Source organism: Aedes aegypti, chromosome 3 (genome assembly GCF_002204515.2).
Source record: "Aedes aegypti strain LVP_AGWG chromosome 3, AaegL5.0 Primary Assembly, whole genome shotgun sequence".
Classification (NCBI taxonomy): domain Eukaryota; kingdom Metazoa; phylum Arthropoda; class Insecta; order Diptera; family Culicidae; genus Aedes; species Aedes aegypti.
The window spans coordinates 293769532-293785202 of record NC_035109.1 but is presented as its reverse complement, the minus strand read 5'-3'; the positions used below and the strand labels follow the sequence as shown (position 1 = coordinate 293785202).

At 37.7% G+C, this 15671-nt stretch overlaps 1 protein-coding gene across 10 annotated transcripts in view; it reads right to left on the bottom strand.

The window, feature by feature from the left end:
• Positions 1–2560: 2560 nt before the first annotated feature.
• The window catches only part of LOC5573842 (protein enabled), a 136047-nt gene continuing 122936 nt past the window's right edge, over positions 2561–15671 (bottom strand). For all 10 annotated transcript variants that reach the window (XM_021848446.1, XM_021848442.1, XM_021848440.1 and 7 more), the window contains 3 exons: positions 3816–3901; positions 3566–3754; positions 2561–3340 (listed from right to left, as the gene is read on the bottom strand). In XM_021848446.1, the coding sequence (XP_021704138.1) occupies positions 3194–3340; positions 3566–3754; positions 3816–3901 (422 nt within the window). In that variant the 3' untranslated portion in view covers positions 2561–3193. The remainder of the gene's footprint in view (positions 3341–3565; positions 3755–3815; positions 3902–15671) is intronic.

Below are 15671 nucleotides of genomic sequence, written 5' to 3'. Positions count from 1 at the left end.
ACCATGTAAATTCCGGAGAACTTCTGAACGCTCCGATAATTGCATGGAATTTCTTTGGAATACCTTACGAGCTCCTTGAAATCTCTGAAATCTTGTGACCCACATGGTAATCTTAAGTAAAAAATAAACCCTTCGATGCTCTTTGAGCCCGTCAAAAACTCCTCAGAATCCTCTGCAAATCTCTGGATACAACGTTTTAGGAATCAAATGTAATATTTTGATTTTTCCTAAGCCTTAGTGGATTCTATGGCATCACCCACAAGACCAAACGGGGTTTAATTCCAGGATGATCCAGGACTTTTCATGAAGAACATGTCTTTAACTTCCCAGACTACCTGCCACATAACATACGATCCCAAAAGTGGAAAGTTTGGCAAAGAAACCTCTAATTTAATAACTGTGGAATTGCTCATAGAAGACTAAGCTGAAAAGCAGGCTCTGTTCTAACGGGGACTTAACGTTCAAAAAAAGTTAAGAGAAGAAGAAGTAACTTTTTGTGAACCCTAGAAACCCTTCCAAGCCCTATTTAGGTGTCTCTGAGGTTTTCGGGCAGTTTGGGCACGTCAGGAGTTAATCATCAATGTTAACTTCCTTTTCCCGATCAGCCTAGATAGCCGCGTAGTGTCGGTAGCGGTTGTTTCAATTGGCTAAGAATTAACACTACGAACTGCCTGTTCCGGTGGTAAAAGTCCACCTCACAGGTGACCCCTAATTCATGCGGCTTTAAGCTTACCGTGCCTAAGAATGAATGGTTAGGGGGTCTAAATAAAACCTAACCGCAAACGGAGCCTGTGGAGTACCAGGGCGCCCTCTATAGTATTATGCCCTTCCTGTGCTACCCGGAACAATGGTGCAGGTGACCTTGTGTTTCTCCGAGATAATCGGCTGCCCTTCTTCAGTCTCAACCCTGAGGCTAAATAAGGGTGGGATTATTAATACATTTAATGTAATTTGGTTTAAATTTTCACCTTTATGGTTTTGCATTATGCGTTTTACACAGTGTATTCGCTGCTGGTCTTTTTCGTGCTGAGATTGTGAAAAGCTTAATCCTGCCTAGTTTGGGTAGTGGCTACGGTTAGGATAGCTTAGTTAGATCAATCTTCAGCATAAAATATCAGCAACGATCAATCTTTGTAGACTCATGCAAATGGTACAGTTCAAGTGGCGCTAGTCCAAAAAACTTACTTTTGTGAACTTTTATCTAGGTAACCTTGTAGACCCAGTTTTTGCTACTTTCAGAAACATGAAATGGCAAACTCGCGTTCCATGCCTCGTGCATGCGTGCTCGTTAATAAAGCAATCGTTGCTACACTCATTTCTGAGTCAACTACCAGAGATGTATGTGCTATCACAATTGATATTTCTGATGGTGACCTCAATAGGAAATACGTCTTTCGTTTTGTGGTGTATTTACCACATGATGAACCATCCCCTATGGATGATTTCAAACGAGTTGTCGTCCACTGCCTATGAAAAGGTCTTCTGCTGATTGTGGGCAGTGATGCTGATACTCATCACATGATCTGGAGCAGCTCAGATATCAATTTGAGAAGCTCCAATCTGATGGAATACTTAAGTAGTTCAAACCTTGAATTACTTATTATAGGAAATCGCCCCACCTTCATGGTACCTGCTAGAGAAGAACTGTTAGACATAATGCTCTGCTCGAACAGAATCAGTCACGAGTTGACGAATTGGCATGTATCAGATTTTGAATCATTATCTGGTCATCGCTACATCTCTATATGAACATATGAATGTAAATTCGCAGACTTTGCATTTGTTATATTCCACAAACTGGGAATTGGTTATGACCAAATTCCATGGATTCTCTGCGTCCATTGGAAATCCTAGTAATTTGGATGTTTCCACTTCCGGTGAATTGGGACACAATTGTCCTTGCTTCGAGTGATCTCACAATTGCTTGTCACTTTGCTTATAACAAATGTTCCTCACAACTCCCTTCGCGATCCAGGACTTTTCATGAAGAACATGTCTTCAACTTCCCAGACTACCTGCCACATAACATACAATCCCAAAAGTGGAAAGTTTGGCAAAGAAACCTCTAATTTAATAACTGTGGAAGTGCTCATAGTAGACTAAGATGAAAAGCAGGCTCTGTTCTAACGGGGACTTAACGTTAAAAAAAGTTAAGAGAAGAAGTAACTTTTTGTGAACCTTAGAAACCTCTTCGAGCCCTATTTGAGTTTTCTGAGGTTTTCCATAAATTGGTTGGAATATTTTATGCACCTATGTACCCATGTACCCTTTGAGAAACTTCCTAAGCATTGCCTGGGAATTATTGGGCAAACCCTTTATAAACTTCTGAGAAACTTAAAACATAGAATAAAACGAGCTCACCAAATAATTTAGAAGCAGCCAATTTGCCACACTCGCCAAAGTATTAAATGGCATGAAATGCAATTATAAGCAAAAAAAATAGTACTTATGTCCAACAAGAACTAGATTCCAGCGAAACTCTGCTCCTAAACCCAATTCGAATATTTTGTTCTTCTGTCTAAGCTGTCGCATTGTATCTTTGTTGTCTGAAATATGCCCACTCTAAATTGCAGTTTACCGTTCCAGTAAGTGTTCGGTTATTAGTTTCCTTCAGTTTTTGTTTTCTTTAGATTAGTTGTATAATTTTTCAATTGTGTGAATTAGTTTCATATGTATATGTATATATTTAACATATATATAGCCCCGCTTTTATTTCGCGCTGCAATCGCCATGCACCGCACGTATCGAATCTTCAGTACACAAGACGACGACGACCTTCCCCCAAGAACCGTCGTGCCGTTGCGAGTCTCCGGATAAGAACCTCCGAAACATCAAAAGAGAACCCCCTTCACTGTCCAGCGCCTGATCAGAGAGCGTACGCATTATACAGCGTACTTATTATGGCAGGCTTTTCTTCTCTATATAAAAAAACACGACCTAACATCCCCGTTTCGCGAGAGATCTCGAAAAAAAAAACTTCGATGGGGAAAACCCGCACCCCGTTTTAACCGCACCGCCGTCGCAAATCGGTGTCCGCCCGTTACTACACTTAAATAAATACCCACCCGGAGGAAGGCGCGCTTTGGCCCCGCCCTCTCCCGTCGCACGACTCGTAAAAACTACTACAGACAATTACAATTTCACTATCCAGCCTTGGTGCTGCTGCGCTCGCGGTTTGCCCACAGCCCGTCTTTTACCTCCGGTTGAATTCCGATTTGATCGCTTCGATGATTTCCTGTTTCGCTTTCGCAATCTCGTTCCGCATCTCCCGCAGGATTTCCTCCTTGAAGTTTTCCAGCTCCATTGCGCTGGGCAGCGAGAAGCTGTCGCCGTTGATTTGCTGCAAGAAGGACAATTAGAAGCCATGAAATATGAGGTATTTTTAAGTGGGCACCGTACTCTCGTGCTTTTTTTTTTAATTCCTTCATTAGTATTATTATCTAAATTACATATAGGTATGCAAATTTTCAGCTTTCAGAAACCTATTCATAACGAAGAAAACAAAGCTGCCGAAAATGCAACAAGTCCACGTTACGTAACTGGAACTGGAAACCCGAACGCTCACCTTGAGTATCGTTTCTTCGCTGGCACTGCCGAACCGTTTCCGCGACGGTTTCGGGGACTCCGATCCGCTGAAACTGGTGTTGTTGCTGTTGGCGTTGTTCTGACTGCTGCCCAGTTTGTGCGGCAAGGTGCTGGATTTTTCCCACGCCCGCTGGCGACCATTCGCTGGGCCGTCTTCGGTGGAGTCCGGCTGGAAAGATAGGGTAATAGTTAAAAGATTGTAGGTACGCGGAATGTTTTCGATAACAAACCTCCTTCTTTTCAGCTTGTGCTCGCCGTCGGGCTAACGTTTTTGCCATCTCGTCCATCATCGAGGCCATTCCGGAGGATGATCGTCCTAAAGGGAAGCGAGGCGAAATGCATTTTAGTTTGTTGGCTAGGTGAAAAATCTCGAACCAATTGATTCGAAAGAACTTAAAATGCATTAAAGGGAAAGATTTCCAAAACCTGAAGATGACTGCTCTTCCTCCTACTTGCATTTAGAGAATACTATCTGGAATCTAGGTCATTTGACGTAATTTTAACATACATAACGCCATTTCACACAGAGGACATTTGAACAATCTATGACCAATGCTCAAAAAAGAAAAAGGATGACAATATGTTTTTCAAAGAAGGAAAAATTTCCCACAAAGCAAACTATTTTCGACCTTTTGTTTTTTGACTTCCTGTTCATAAACCATGTCAACAAACCCTGTCCCAATTTTAGTAGCAAACGTTTAAATTTAGGTAAAAAATACATATGTACTCAATTTTTAAGAATTGTATGACCTTTTTTCGCATAGTTATAATTCAAAGCAATTGGTATCCACGCGTGTAGCACGTTGTTTTTGAATATATGCTTGAATTTACACGTTATTGACCAACGCTTTGCTGCCCATAAAATCATAACTGTCCCATATCGAATAAGTAGGCATTGAGAAAACAGCACTCAAAGTTTCTAGTTTGTCTTCTCATACAAATGTTTAAAATTTTCTAGTACATTTCTGCATGCTATATTCTTTAAACATCACCACACAGACAGCTCATTTTGCTTCTATTGATCAGCAAAAAATATAAACACAATTTACATTTTGCAGCAGTTATTCGGGTTGAAAGCTCATATAGAGACTGTGATGCCTTTATTTTTCAATATTTGACTGCACCAGCTTCATGTTTTTTCACCACATTTTCAAACAAAGTGTGTAAATTTTTATATGCACAGTAAAGTATATAGACGAATTCCATCCAGAATGAGTCGAAAAAAATAAAAATCGTGCTCGATAGTCTTCGATTTGGATTACATTTTGCACATGTTTTTAGTATGGTAGAATAAGTGTTTTCCATAGACAAATTGATCATTTTGACTCAATTGTAACTTTTGAAAATGGCCTATAAATTTTTGCATGCAACTTATTTGAAAAATTCTAACTCGGAAACTGTTGATTTTAGAGAAAAATGTTCTATGAAGAAGTTTTAGTGAACCGTTTGGACTATTAGAAAAAAATATGCACTGAAAAAATATTTTATTTATTTTCATAAAAAAAATCAAAAACAAAACTTAAATTTAAAATTACACAAAACCCCCATTTTTAATATTTTTCAATTTTCACCATAGAATCTTGATAGTAAATAGATGTTTGGAACAAAGTTTCATTATGGAGAAATTTTAAATAAAAAAGTTTTTCTAAGAACAACTTTTGGTCGATTTTCAAAATTTTTAATTTTTGTCAAAAAGAATACGTTCTGATGATACAGTAACATCTTTAAATGATTCTAAGCCATAATGATTATATGAATAATTTCTCTACAGGCAGCCATTTTCGAATCATATCGAGTTTAATGCAAAAAATATTATTTAAATATAAAAATAGGCCATTTTCATTAGTTATTCGCGTTTCTACATCAAGGAAAATATGTAAGTGGAAAGAAATATGGTCTTTGCTCTCGAAAACGTATTATTATCAATGCGAATTAGAAATGCGAATAACTTATGAAAATGGCCTATTTTAATATGTAAACAATATTTTTTGCATTAAACTTGATATAAATCGAAAATGGCTACTTGTAGAGAAATTATTCATATAATCATTATGGCTTAGAATCATTTAAAGATACTTACTGTATCATCAGAATGTTTTTATTATGACAAAAATTCAAAATTTTTAAAATCGACCAAAACTTGTTCTTAGAAAAACTTTTTTATTAAAAATTTCTCCATAATGAAACTTTGTCCCAAACATCTATTTACTATCAAGATTATATGGTGAAAATTTAAAAAATATTAAAAGTGGGGTTTTTGTGTAATTTTAAATTTAAGTTTTATTTTTGATTTTTTTATGAAAATAAATAAATTATTTTTTCAGTGTATATTTTTTTCTCATAGTCCAAACGGTTCACTACATTTTTTCATAGAACATTTTTCTCTTAAATCAATAGTTCCGGAGTTAGAATTTTTCAAATCTCGATTACTTTTTCAAATCGACGTAAGTAACTTTCATACGGGTTTGAGAAAATTTATTAAGAAGAATCACAACCTATCTTCTAAAACTGTTTTAAAATTAATCCCTTTTTTAACATTTTTTTACCGTGTACATAGCTTAAATTTTGCATGCAATCAACTCGCGTTAAAACTCAAGGTAGTTCCTATCACTTCCCACAAAAAATGTATGACAAAATGATAAGCCGTTTCAATCAGTTACTTACGACGTTTTTGTACCAGTGTAAAATCGACTCAAGTAGTGTTTTGTTCTGATTCGTGGTTAAGTCACTTTGTCTCCCATACAACGGAGCGGCAAAAGTAGCGGTTAGGTTGCGAAAGTGGAGAATCTTACTTTCGTCGTTTTGTAAATCCGGAAATTAAACGTTCCAAAAGTGAAAAATCGAGTTGGTTTAGAGCGGAACGTTAAGAATTTCGTCTGCGAAACACGTAGGATTGATTAAGTAAGTTTGTTAACTTTTCTGACTTGAGTCTGTTTGAACAAGTCTTCGAGAAATAAGTTGCATGCAAAAATTTATAGGCCATTTTCAAAAGTTACACTTGAGTCAAAATGATCAATTTTTCTATGGAAAACACTTATTCTACCATACCAAAAACATGTGCAAAATTTAATCCAAATCGAAGATGGTCGAGTTCTGTGACTGACCGATTTGACATGGAATTCGTCTATATTAAAACATGAATGTTGCAATGATTGTACCCCGTTTGGCATAAAGTCGTTTGGCATAATGGTCGTTTGGCATAATGGTCGTTTGGCATAATGGCCGTTTGGCATAATGGCCGTTTGGCATAATGGCCGTTTGGCATAATGGTCATTTGGCATAATGGCCGTTTGGCATAATGATTGACTTGAAATAAATATCGGCATTTTTTAAGCTTTTACCGAGATCAACACCACCGAGCCCACAGCAAAAAAATTTGGTAGGTTCTAAACAAGCGTGGTGTTCGTTCAGAGATTATCTGAGCTAAGAATTTCAAAAATTGTTGTGACATTATAGAGCATTACTAAATAAAACTCGTGACGGGTCTCTTCATCTCAGAACATAGAGTACCCTTGAGCTTGTTGCGATATACATATTTGAAAACAGTAAATTGGCAAGGAAAGTTCGCAGCTATTCATCAAGGGAACGCTCATAGAATATTTCGCTGCATATCAAGCTCTGTCCCAGTTTGGACGTAACACTCGCTGAAAATTACTTGATAAAAGAATGATTTTTTTTGCAAAATATCAAAAGCTTTAATCAAAAGAACTATTAATGCGACTTAATGCAAAAATAGCCTTTAAACGAGAGCAGATTATTTTTCGTTTAAAATGTTTCAGACTCTAACGCAAAAAAAATCTTTTCACAGCACAGCTCAAATGAACAACACATCTTTAAAAGAAAATATTTGTGGCAAAACTTTTCAACGGTTCAATATAATTTCAAATTTTGGAAGTGTACATCAAAAACACCGTTTATTATCGAGAAAAGGGAAAATTTGTGATTGAAATAATATATTTTCCAGCATATCTCGTAAGGAGATCACGCGTTTGCCCCAAAAAAAGTATATATTGAATATTGACAGGTTCTGAAATAATTATAATTCTGTTGTTAGAATCTGGCAAGAATTGATAATAAAAATGGTTCACAATTAGCTTTACTAAATAATAAAATTTATAACACTATAAACATAAAGAACAGCCTATTTTTAAAAGAAGGCAAAATTTACAATTAAACCAATACAAGAATTGACGCCAAAAATTATTGCGGCAATGACTGGTTCCCCCGAAAAGTGGTGACGAGAAAGAACGATAAACAGTCAAAAGAAGGAAGTATTCTGTCATTCTCGGCTATACACATGTTGGCAAAAGTGCTGAAGACGGTAAAACTCGAAAGAACCGCCAATTAAATAAAGAAGTGTGCATATTAGATGGTCAGTTCGTTCACCCCCCTGAAATGTATATAGTTACGACAATCATGGGTGCTAAAAATTTTCCGGGGGAGTGGGCTAGTCGACGAAACGGGATATTCGGGAAATGGCATTCGGGGAAACGACATTCGGGGAAAAGTAGCACAACCCATCAAAGTAACTGCAGTAATCGATTTCTCTTTTCGCTGATAATTTGAGCAGATCAATGTTATCGTTTGCCGCCCTTTTGTCAGTTGTATACAAAAATACTTAAAGAATATAGCTCCAAAGAACAGCCTATGCATAAAAGAAGGAGCAATTTATTGAAATTTAGGGGTCTATTTTGTAAATCGAGCAGATTCATGTGACTCGTCTGAGCTCATTGTCGATCAAAGTAAGCATGCATATTTCAGATGTCACCCGTCGACTCACATAGTAATCCAGTCACTCTATGTTACTGGATTACTATGGGAGTCGACGGGTGACATCTGAAATATGCATGCTTGCTTTGATCGACAATGAAAACAGACGAGTCACATGAATCAGCTCGATTTACAAAATAGGCCCCTAAATTTATTCAAGAGCGAATGATTGTTGAATAGAGTGCCGTTTTGTATCAATTGACTCCAAAACAAGCCTTGTGTCATCAGAAAGATTCAATAGAAACGTAAAAACGAAAATTGAGAAATTCTTGGTTTCAGACTCATTATGCCAAACGACTATTATGCCAAACGGCCATTATACCAAACAACCATTATGCCAAACTACTTTATGCCAAACGGCTTTATGCCAAACGACTTTATGCCAAATGACCTACCACCGTTGCAATGAAAAAAGGTGTTGGTTCAAAAATCCATATGGGACAGTTATGTTTTTATGGGCAGTATGATCATCAATGGCTTTTAGGGCGTGATTTGAATTATGCAAATGCAGGGCTGATAGCGACTGAGTAGCTAATTGTAAGAAATAGGAACTTAAGAAACCTGAAGGGACTTTCTTACTGGTAAAGTCCGCGGCTACAAAGCCGTCCGATTAGTGTTACCAAGCATTTAGCCGCATCGAGACAAGTAGTGTGGCTTCGATTCCCGCTTTAGTCCGGAAAACAACTTTTTATTTTTGTGAGGTTGATGTATACATGTACGCGAATTGAAATTGAGACTGCGAAAAGTAACCACGTGCACAGGTGGAAATCGAACGCACGACACCCTATTCCAGGGTTTCCCAACCGTTGGTCCGACTTCTCTGGGGGTCCGCGAAGCAAATAAGTATGGTTTTCTGAATGTTGGACGAATGTGAGGGATCTATCACCTGGCTTGTTCCGATTTTAAAAATTGAAAATATAAAAAAAAAACTTGCAATGCCATTCTACCATTAGGATATAGGGTGCAGAGCAACTTGGACCCATGATTCAGTTTGGCACGAGGGGTTTTTGGCGGCCGATTGGTCTGAAACTTTGCAATAAGAAGCATTTCAATACGACGCATATTGTGGCCAAATATAAGCTCAGTAGCTTACACGTCTCCGAGCGTCGGAGTCTCTCATGGGGGCTGCGCAGTAGGCCGTCCCTTATTTTTCGAAAATGCGAAATGTTAATAGTTCGTCATTGTAAAGTTCTCGTTTTGGTAAGAAAAAAATCAGGTAAAAATTTGAAGTCCGCACGTGGATTTGGAGGTCCAGATAGCCGTAGCGGTAAACGCGCAGCTATTCAGCATGACCATGCTGAGGGTCGTGGGTTCAAATCCCGCTGGTCGAGGATCTTTTCGTAAAGGAAATTTTCTCGATTCCCAGGGCATAGAGTATCTTCGTACCTGCCACACGATATACATGCAAAAATGGTCAATCGGCAAAGAAAGCTCTCAGTTAATAACTGTTAATCTGAGAGGCAAGTTTTGTCCCAGTTGGGACGTAACGCCAGAAAGAAGAAGAACGTGGACGCTAAGTGGTCCCCAACGACCCTAAAGGTATTAGGTGTAGATGACCCTCATGCACCAAATCGAGCTCGCTGCTCTAGCTCGAGCTCACTCCTCAGCTTATAGGTTGAAGCACCCATCTAGTGAATAGGGGAGTCGTGGGTTCGATCCCCACCGGTGTACGTGGTTGTTTTGTTTTTACGCAGTTTCAATTTCAATTTGTACATTTGACACATTTTCGTCGTGTACATGCAGACATCAAAACGTTACAGCAACCTTCTTTTTCATGCAAAATGCCCAAGTTTGAGGATTTGTATTTGTGGGCTTCGCGGCCGTGCGGTTAGCGGCGTCAGCCGTTTAGGCGTACTGTGAATCGTCGAAGCGTGGGTTCGATTCCCGCTCCAGTCGGTGAAAACTTTTCATCAAATGAAAAAAATCATCATTGGGCTACTGGGTGTTAATTGCCGTTGTTCGTAATTTTTCAGTCTGTGCAGCCTTTGGCTGAAGACGGTGTAAATTGAATTCATTTATGTTTATCACTTTCCCAAAGAGTCTCATATGTTTGGTCAAGCACAAAAGTAAGTAATCGAGATATTTTTTTTTTCAATTTAATTTAAAAAACGTTTTGGTTTGTTCGACGAAGTTGTTCACTTTCAGAAGGTGCACAAATTTGCAGAGCACCAACCACCTACAACTTACCGTTTTGAGTTAAATAAAAAATCTCAATTACTTGCTTTTGTCTTTGAACAAACCTTCCTTTAAAAATGACTGGAATTCAATGGATTCATTACAGACAAAACTTCAAATAATGTGTAGCTCGCCATTCTAATTTCAGCCAATTCTAACTACCAAAAGCTGAGATACATATTCCCAAACTTGAGCATTTTGTATGGAAAACAGCATTTGATTCTGTTATAAGGTTTTGACATTTTGACGTTTACATGTACACGACAAAACACGTGTCAAATGTACAAATTGAAATTGAAACTGCGAAAAGAAACCACGTGCTCTGGTGGGGATCGAACCCACGACTCACTATTTGCTAGATGGGCGCTTCAACCTACAAGTTGTGGAGCCCCTTGAGAGACCCCGATGCTCGAAGGCGAACTGAACTCGATTACCCCAAAGCACATGGGATCATCATGTAGCAGTCTAAACTTCGTTCGGATATATATGAGATGTATATTTGACACATACATATGATATGTGTATTTGACACATTAATCGTCGTGTACATGTATAATCAAAGCGACCAAGAGTTATTTTTATTTTTGTAAACTTCAAAACGTCCTTATAACAGCAAGATTCCTTAGGCGGGAATTGCCTACAATTTGATCATTAATTAACTGTGCAAATGCATTTCATTACTATTTTTTGTCACTGATTGTATCTCCAGATGTTACGACGGTTATTCTGTAAGTATTGTTTTAGGATTTATAAAAAACAAAAGTTTTTTTGAGATTTTTTTATTAGGGATTCTTTTAGGAATTTCTTCAGCTACTGAAAGGATTAAGAATGAAATTCCTGGTGCTTTACGGTAAATCTTGATATAGTTGTTCTACATCAGGAAAAGATCTTGCGCGTAAGACCGAAAGATATTAAGCGTAATTACCGTAATTTACGATGCATTTCATTACTCTGAACATTGCTGCAAGTTTTAAGCCCTTATGAGAAAAGAAAATAGCTGCCAAAAATACAACAAGTCACCCCTTAATTAATCAGTTCTGAAATTGTATAGAGTCTGCTATAGATGAGTATCATCTTTTTTTTTTGTCAATCTATTCGGTGAGTCTGCTTATAATACAGTACTGACCCGATTTTGTCAGCCTCCGATTTTGCCTACCCCCTATTTTGTCTACCCCCGATTTTGTCAGCTTTTTGACCCGATTTTGTCAGCCTGTTTTAAATGTCAAAAAATTGTTATCGTCATGTTTAACCACATTAAAATTGGGGACGGACCTAGTGTAGTGGTTAGAACACTCGCCTCTCACGCCGAGGACCTGGGATCGAATCCCATCCCCGACATAGTCACTTATGACGTAAAAAGTTATAGTGACGACTTCCTTCGGAAGGGAAGTAAAGCCGTTGGTCCCGAGTAGCGTTGGGCAAATTTGTCCAGAACATCGATGTTACTGAATCGATTCACATTTGAACTGCCGAATCGATTCACCGATTAAATCGAATCATTTGAATCGATGTTTTTGAATCGATTCGAATCGGATGAAAATTGACATTTATGAAGCTTGGAATGAGACCAAATGCATTAGCATCCAATTTCGACATCTTTCAATCAAAACAGTTTCGAAAATCAATCGAACAGATTTACTACTTCAAGATAAGTTCAAAATATCATTTCTTTTCCACAAACTCATTAAGAAATATTTAAAGATTTCAACAAATTGAATCGAATCAAAAAATCGAATGAAGAGTATCGATTCATCCGATTTTAGGTGCTCCAAACATCGATTCAAAAACTCGATTAATCGGAAAGCAAACATCGATTTTCGGAACATCGATTCAAAATCGCCCAACGCTAGTCCCGAGATGAACTAGCCCAGGGCTAAAAATCTCGTTAATAAAGTCAAATCAATCAATCAATCACATTAAAATTGATGATGATGTTTGATGCCTTTTATTATGTATTAACCATGTAACACGTCAAAATTTGAAAAACAGAAACAAAATAAAATGACCCGATTTTGTCAGGTTCCCCATTTTGTCATCCTAAAATTCATCGAGGGGCTAACAAAATCGAGTCCTTACTGTATTAGATACACATTATGCATTACGGGTAAGAATGTCCACAAACCGAAGCGTTGTTCACTTTCCGTTCGTCGCGCGGTTGGCCTCCGCCAGGAGCATCGCGCTTAAGCTGTGTACGAGAATCGAGTTTTCTTTCACCTGTGTTGAACAAAATACAACAGCGCGACTAATGAAGTGTTAATATTTTTCTTGTATCAGGATGAATTTATCACGAATCACCAAATTGCTAAAAATACCGCTCAATGTTAAAATTAAACAAATAACAGCTGAAACGCAGCAATTTAATAAGCTCAAAATATTGGCTAGGCCAAATCATATACTCGGAGCCACAAATCAACCCAACTTTGACTTCTTTTGACACAATTCGGCCCTTCCGTGGGATAACCCAAATTTGGGTAGACTGACATTAGGTTGTTTTCATTTGACAACGGCAAAACAAACAACTCAGTGCAAAAAAAATCTACCCAGCGTAAGCTTTCGAAGTCTCCTTGATGGGTAAAAACAACTTAACGTTGGGTAAACTCGAAAGAACCCAAATTTGGCTTATTCCATTAAACTTCGACGATGGGTCGGTGCATCTCTCTCTGTTTTTGACAACATTGCTGTTGCGAGAGAGACAAAACAACCCAACCGTGGGTAAAAACTAAATGCAGTTTACCCAAATTTGAGTAAAAAGAACTTATTTTTTAGGTAGTCTGACTTCTCCGTGTATATATAAAATCCCCAGAGTTGTCTGTCTGTCAGTAACGCTTTGAAATGATTCACCGAAAAGTTTCATTGAGCACTACAACAGCGATAATAAATCATTATAATAAACAATTTTATATTACAATAAATTGAGGAGCACTACAACAGCATATTATAGAGTTTTCTAGAAAATTGTTTTTCACAGCGTAGTAGGCACTTGTTCGTTTGATTAAAACGTAAACAAACCAACTTCAAGCAGATTGTAGTGCGGTCGAATTTGAAACAGGCTGGTGTTGAAAATAAGATTCAGGACGGGCTTCGCCAGATCTAACTCAGGTTTAAAACGTATTCGACATATGCAGACAAGATAGACATGAATGAGATTAATGTGCGCCAAATATTAGAGTTTTTTTTTTCGTATTTCCAGTGAAACCTCCATGAGTCAATATTGATCAATATTAAATAACTCGATATCGTCTCATGGATGCATACTAAAAGCCAAATATTATTGTTACTTTTATGCTCCTTTCAAACAGTTTTCAAACTATTTCCGTTCCATGACTCGATACTTCCATGAGTCGATGGTCACTTCATCACAACTGTGATTTTGCAAGTTGATTATAAATTCTATAGCATTGCAACAGCTATTCAGCTGAATATTGTAGAAGTTTCAGCATGGTTCACATATTTCATAACGCTGAAGGGGGTGGGTGGGTGTCTTTAAGATGTTACAGGTAAAATTCGGAAAATATTCTTACAAAATGCGTTATGGGGTGGGTGGTGTTGAAAATGGCCATTTTTGACGTTATGAAGTTTGTGAATAAACTCCTAAAGGTTTTTCGCTATAGATCGAAAGACAATTTCCTTGACTAGCGATTTATACGAAAAAAACGCAACAGAAGAGTGTGACTCAGTTATTGAATAAAGAGAAAGTAAACAAAGGGTGCTTCTCAATGTTGCGCGATAATTCAAAGAATCTTCTGAAATGTTACACAACACTACAACTGCATGCGATTTTGCGGTCAGTAGTGTCATGTGCTTTAAAAGATCATGCATAGCTCTTCGCTATAACATTTCGTTGGAACGTGCCTAGCCACGTTGGGTAAGCTAGTTCTGTAATATTTTTTTGAAAATTCATAAAAAAAAATCCCAAGGGATTTTTTTGGGAAGCTATTATGCAGAGCCCCTAAAAATTCCTCTAAAAATAACGCTACATTTATAAAAAAAATCTTTGGGTATTCTAGGATTTTTTTCCCGAATTCCACTCATAGACCTGCTGGACAAGATTAGGGACAAAAGGTCGAACCCAAGTAGCACACATGTTAGGCAGATTAACTATTATATGACCAGCTCTGTTTTCATATCAGTTGATATGTCTTAATTGTAATATGTGTGTTACTCGGGGCCTTCCTTAACCGTGTGGCTAGAGTCCGCGGCTACAAAGCAAAGCCATGCTGAAGATGTCCGGGTTCGATTCCCGGTCGGTCCAGGATCTTTTCGTAATGGAAATTTCCTCGACTGCCCTGGGCATAAAGTATCATCGTACCTGCCACCCGATACCTATACAAATGTGAAAATGGCAACTTTGGCAATGAAAGCTCTCAGTTAATAACAGTAGGAAGTGCTCATTAGAACACTAATCTGAAAAGCAGGCTCTGTCCCAGTGAGGACGTAATACCAAGAAGAAGAAGAAGTGTCACTCGGGAAGTGACAAAAGGTCGATAATTATATGTTTGAATAGATCCAAATTCTTTCCTTAAAAGAAGATTTTCGAACTTTTGTCCCTTCTTTTTTACTCTTGGAGCTTTTATCATTTCGCCGTTTTGGTTTTGGATTTTTTGTTATAGATTCATATTACAAGCAAGCGGCACATAGAGACAGAATTTTGAACCATAAACTACACTTTTCCCAAGATCTCTATTTTCTGAACAACTTGGCTGGAGACTCGAAGTTTATATCTAATCTGAATCACGAAACGGTACTAGTTGAACCTACTCTATTTGGTCGGGTTTCTGCTAAACCGCACCAAGTACCAAAACCATTATTTTGAGATATTTAACTTTGAAGTCCACTCACCTGCGAGTAGATCGCGAATGACTCTTTTCAGAACTTTACCATTCACAAATGACTAACAGGGTCCAATAAGTAAGTCAAGATAGAATATTCAATAAAATCATCATATATTTTCCATATAATTAAAATTGATTTCATATTAAAAGGCACTCTCTGGCTGAACGAAAATGGAAGAAAATGGTTTTCAGTTCGGTATGGCTGAATGTGTTTCATGATTATCAGCAATACAAGAAAAAAAAAATGAAGACAAATGGTTCGTATCATCGTTATGCATGTTGAAATGCATGTTACACACTGTTACAAAT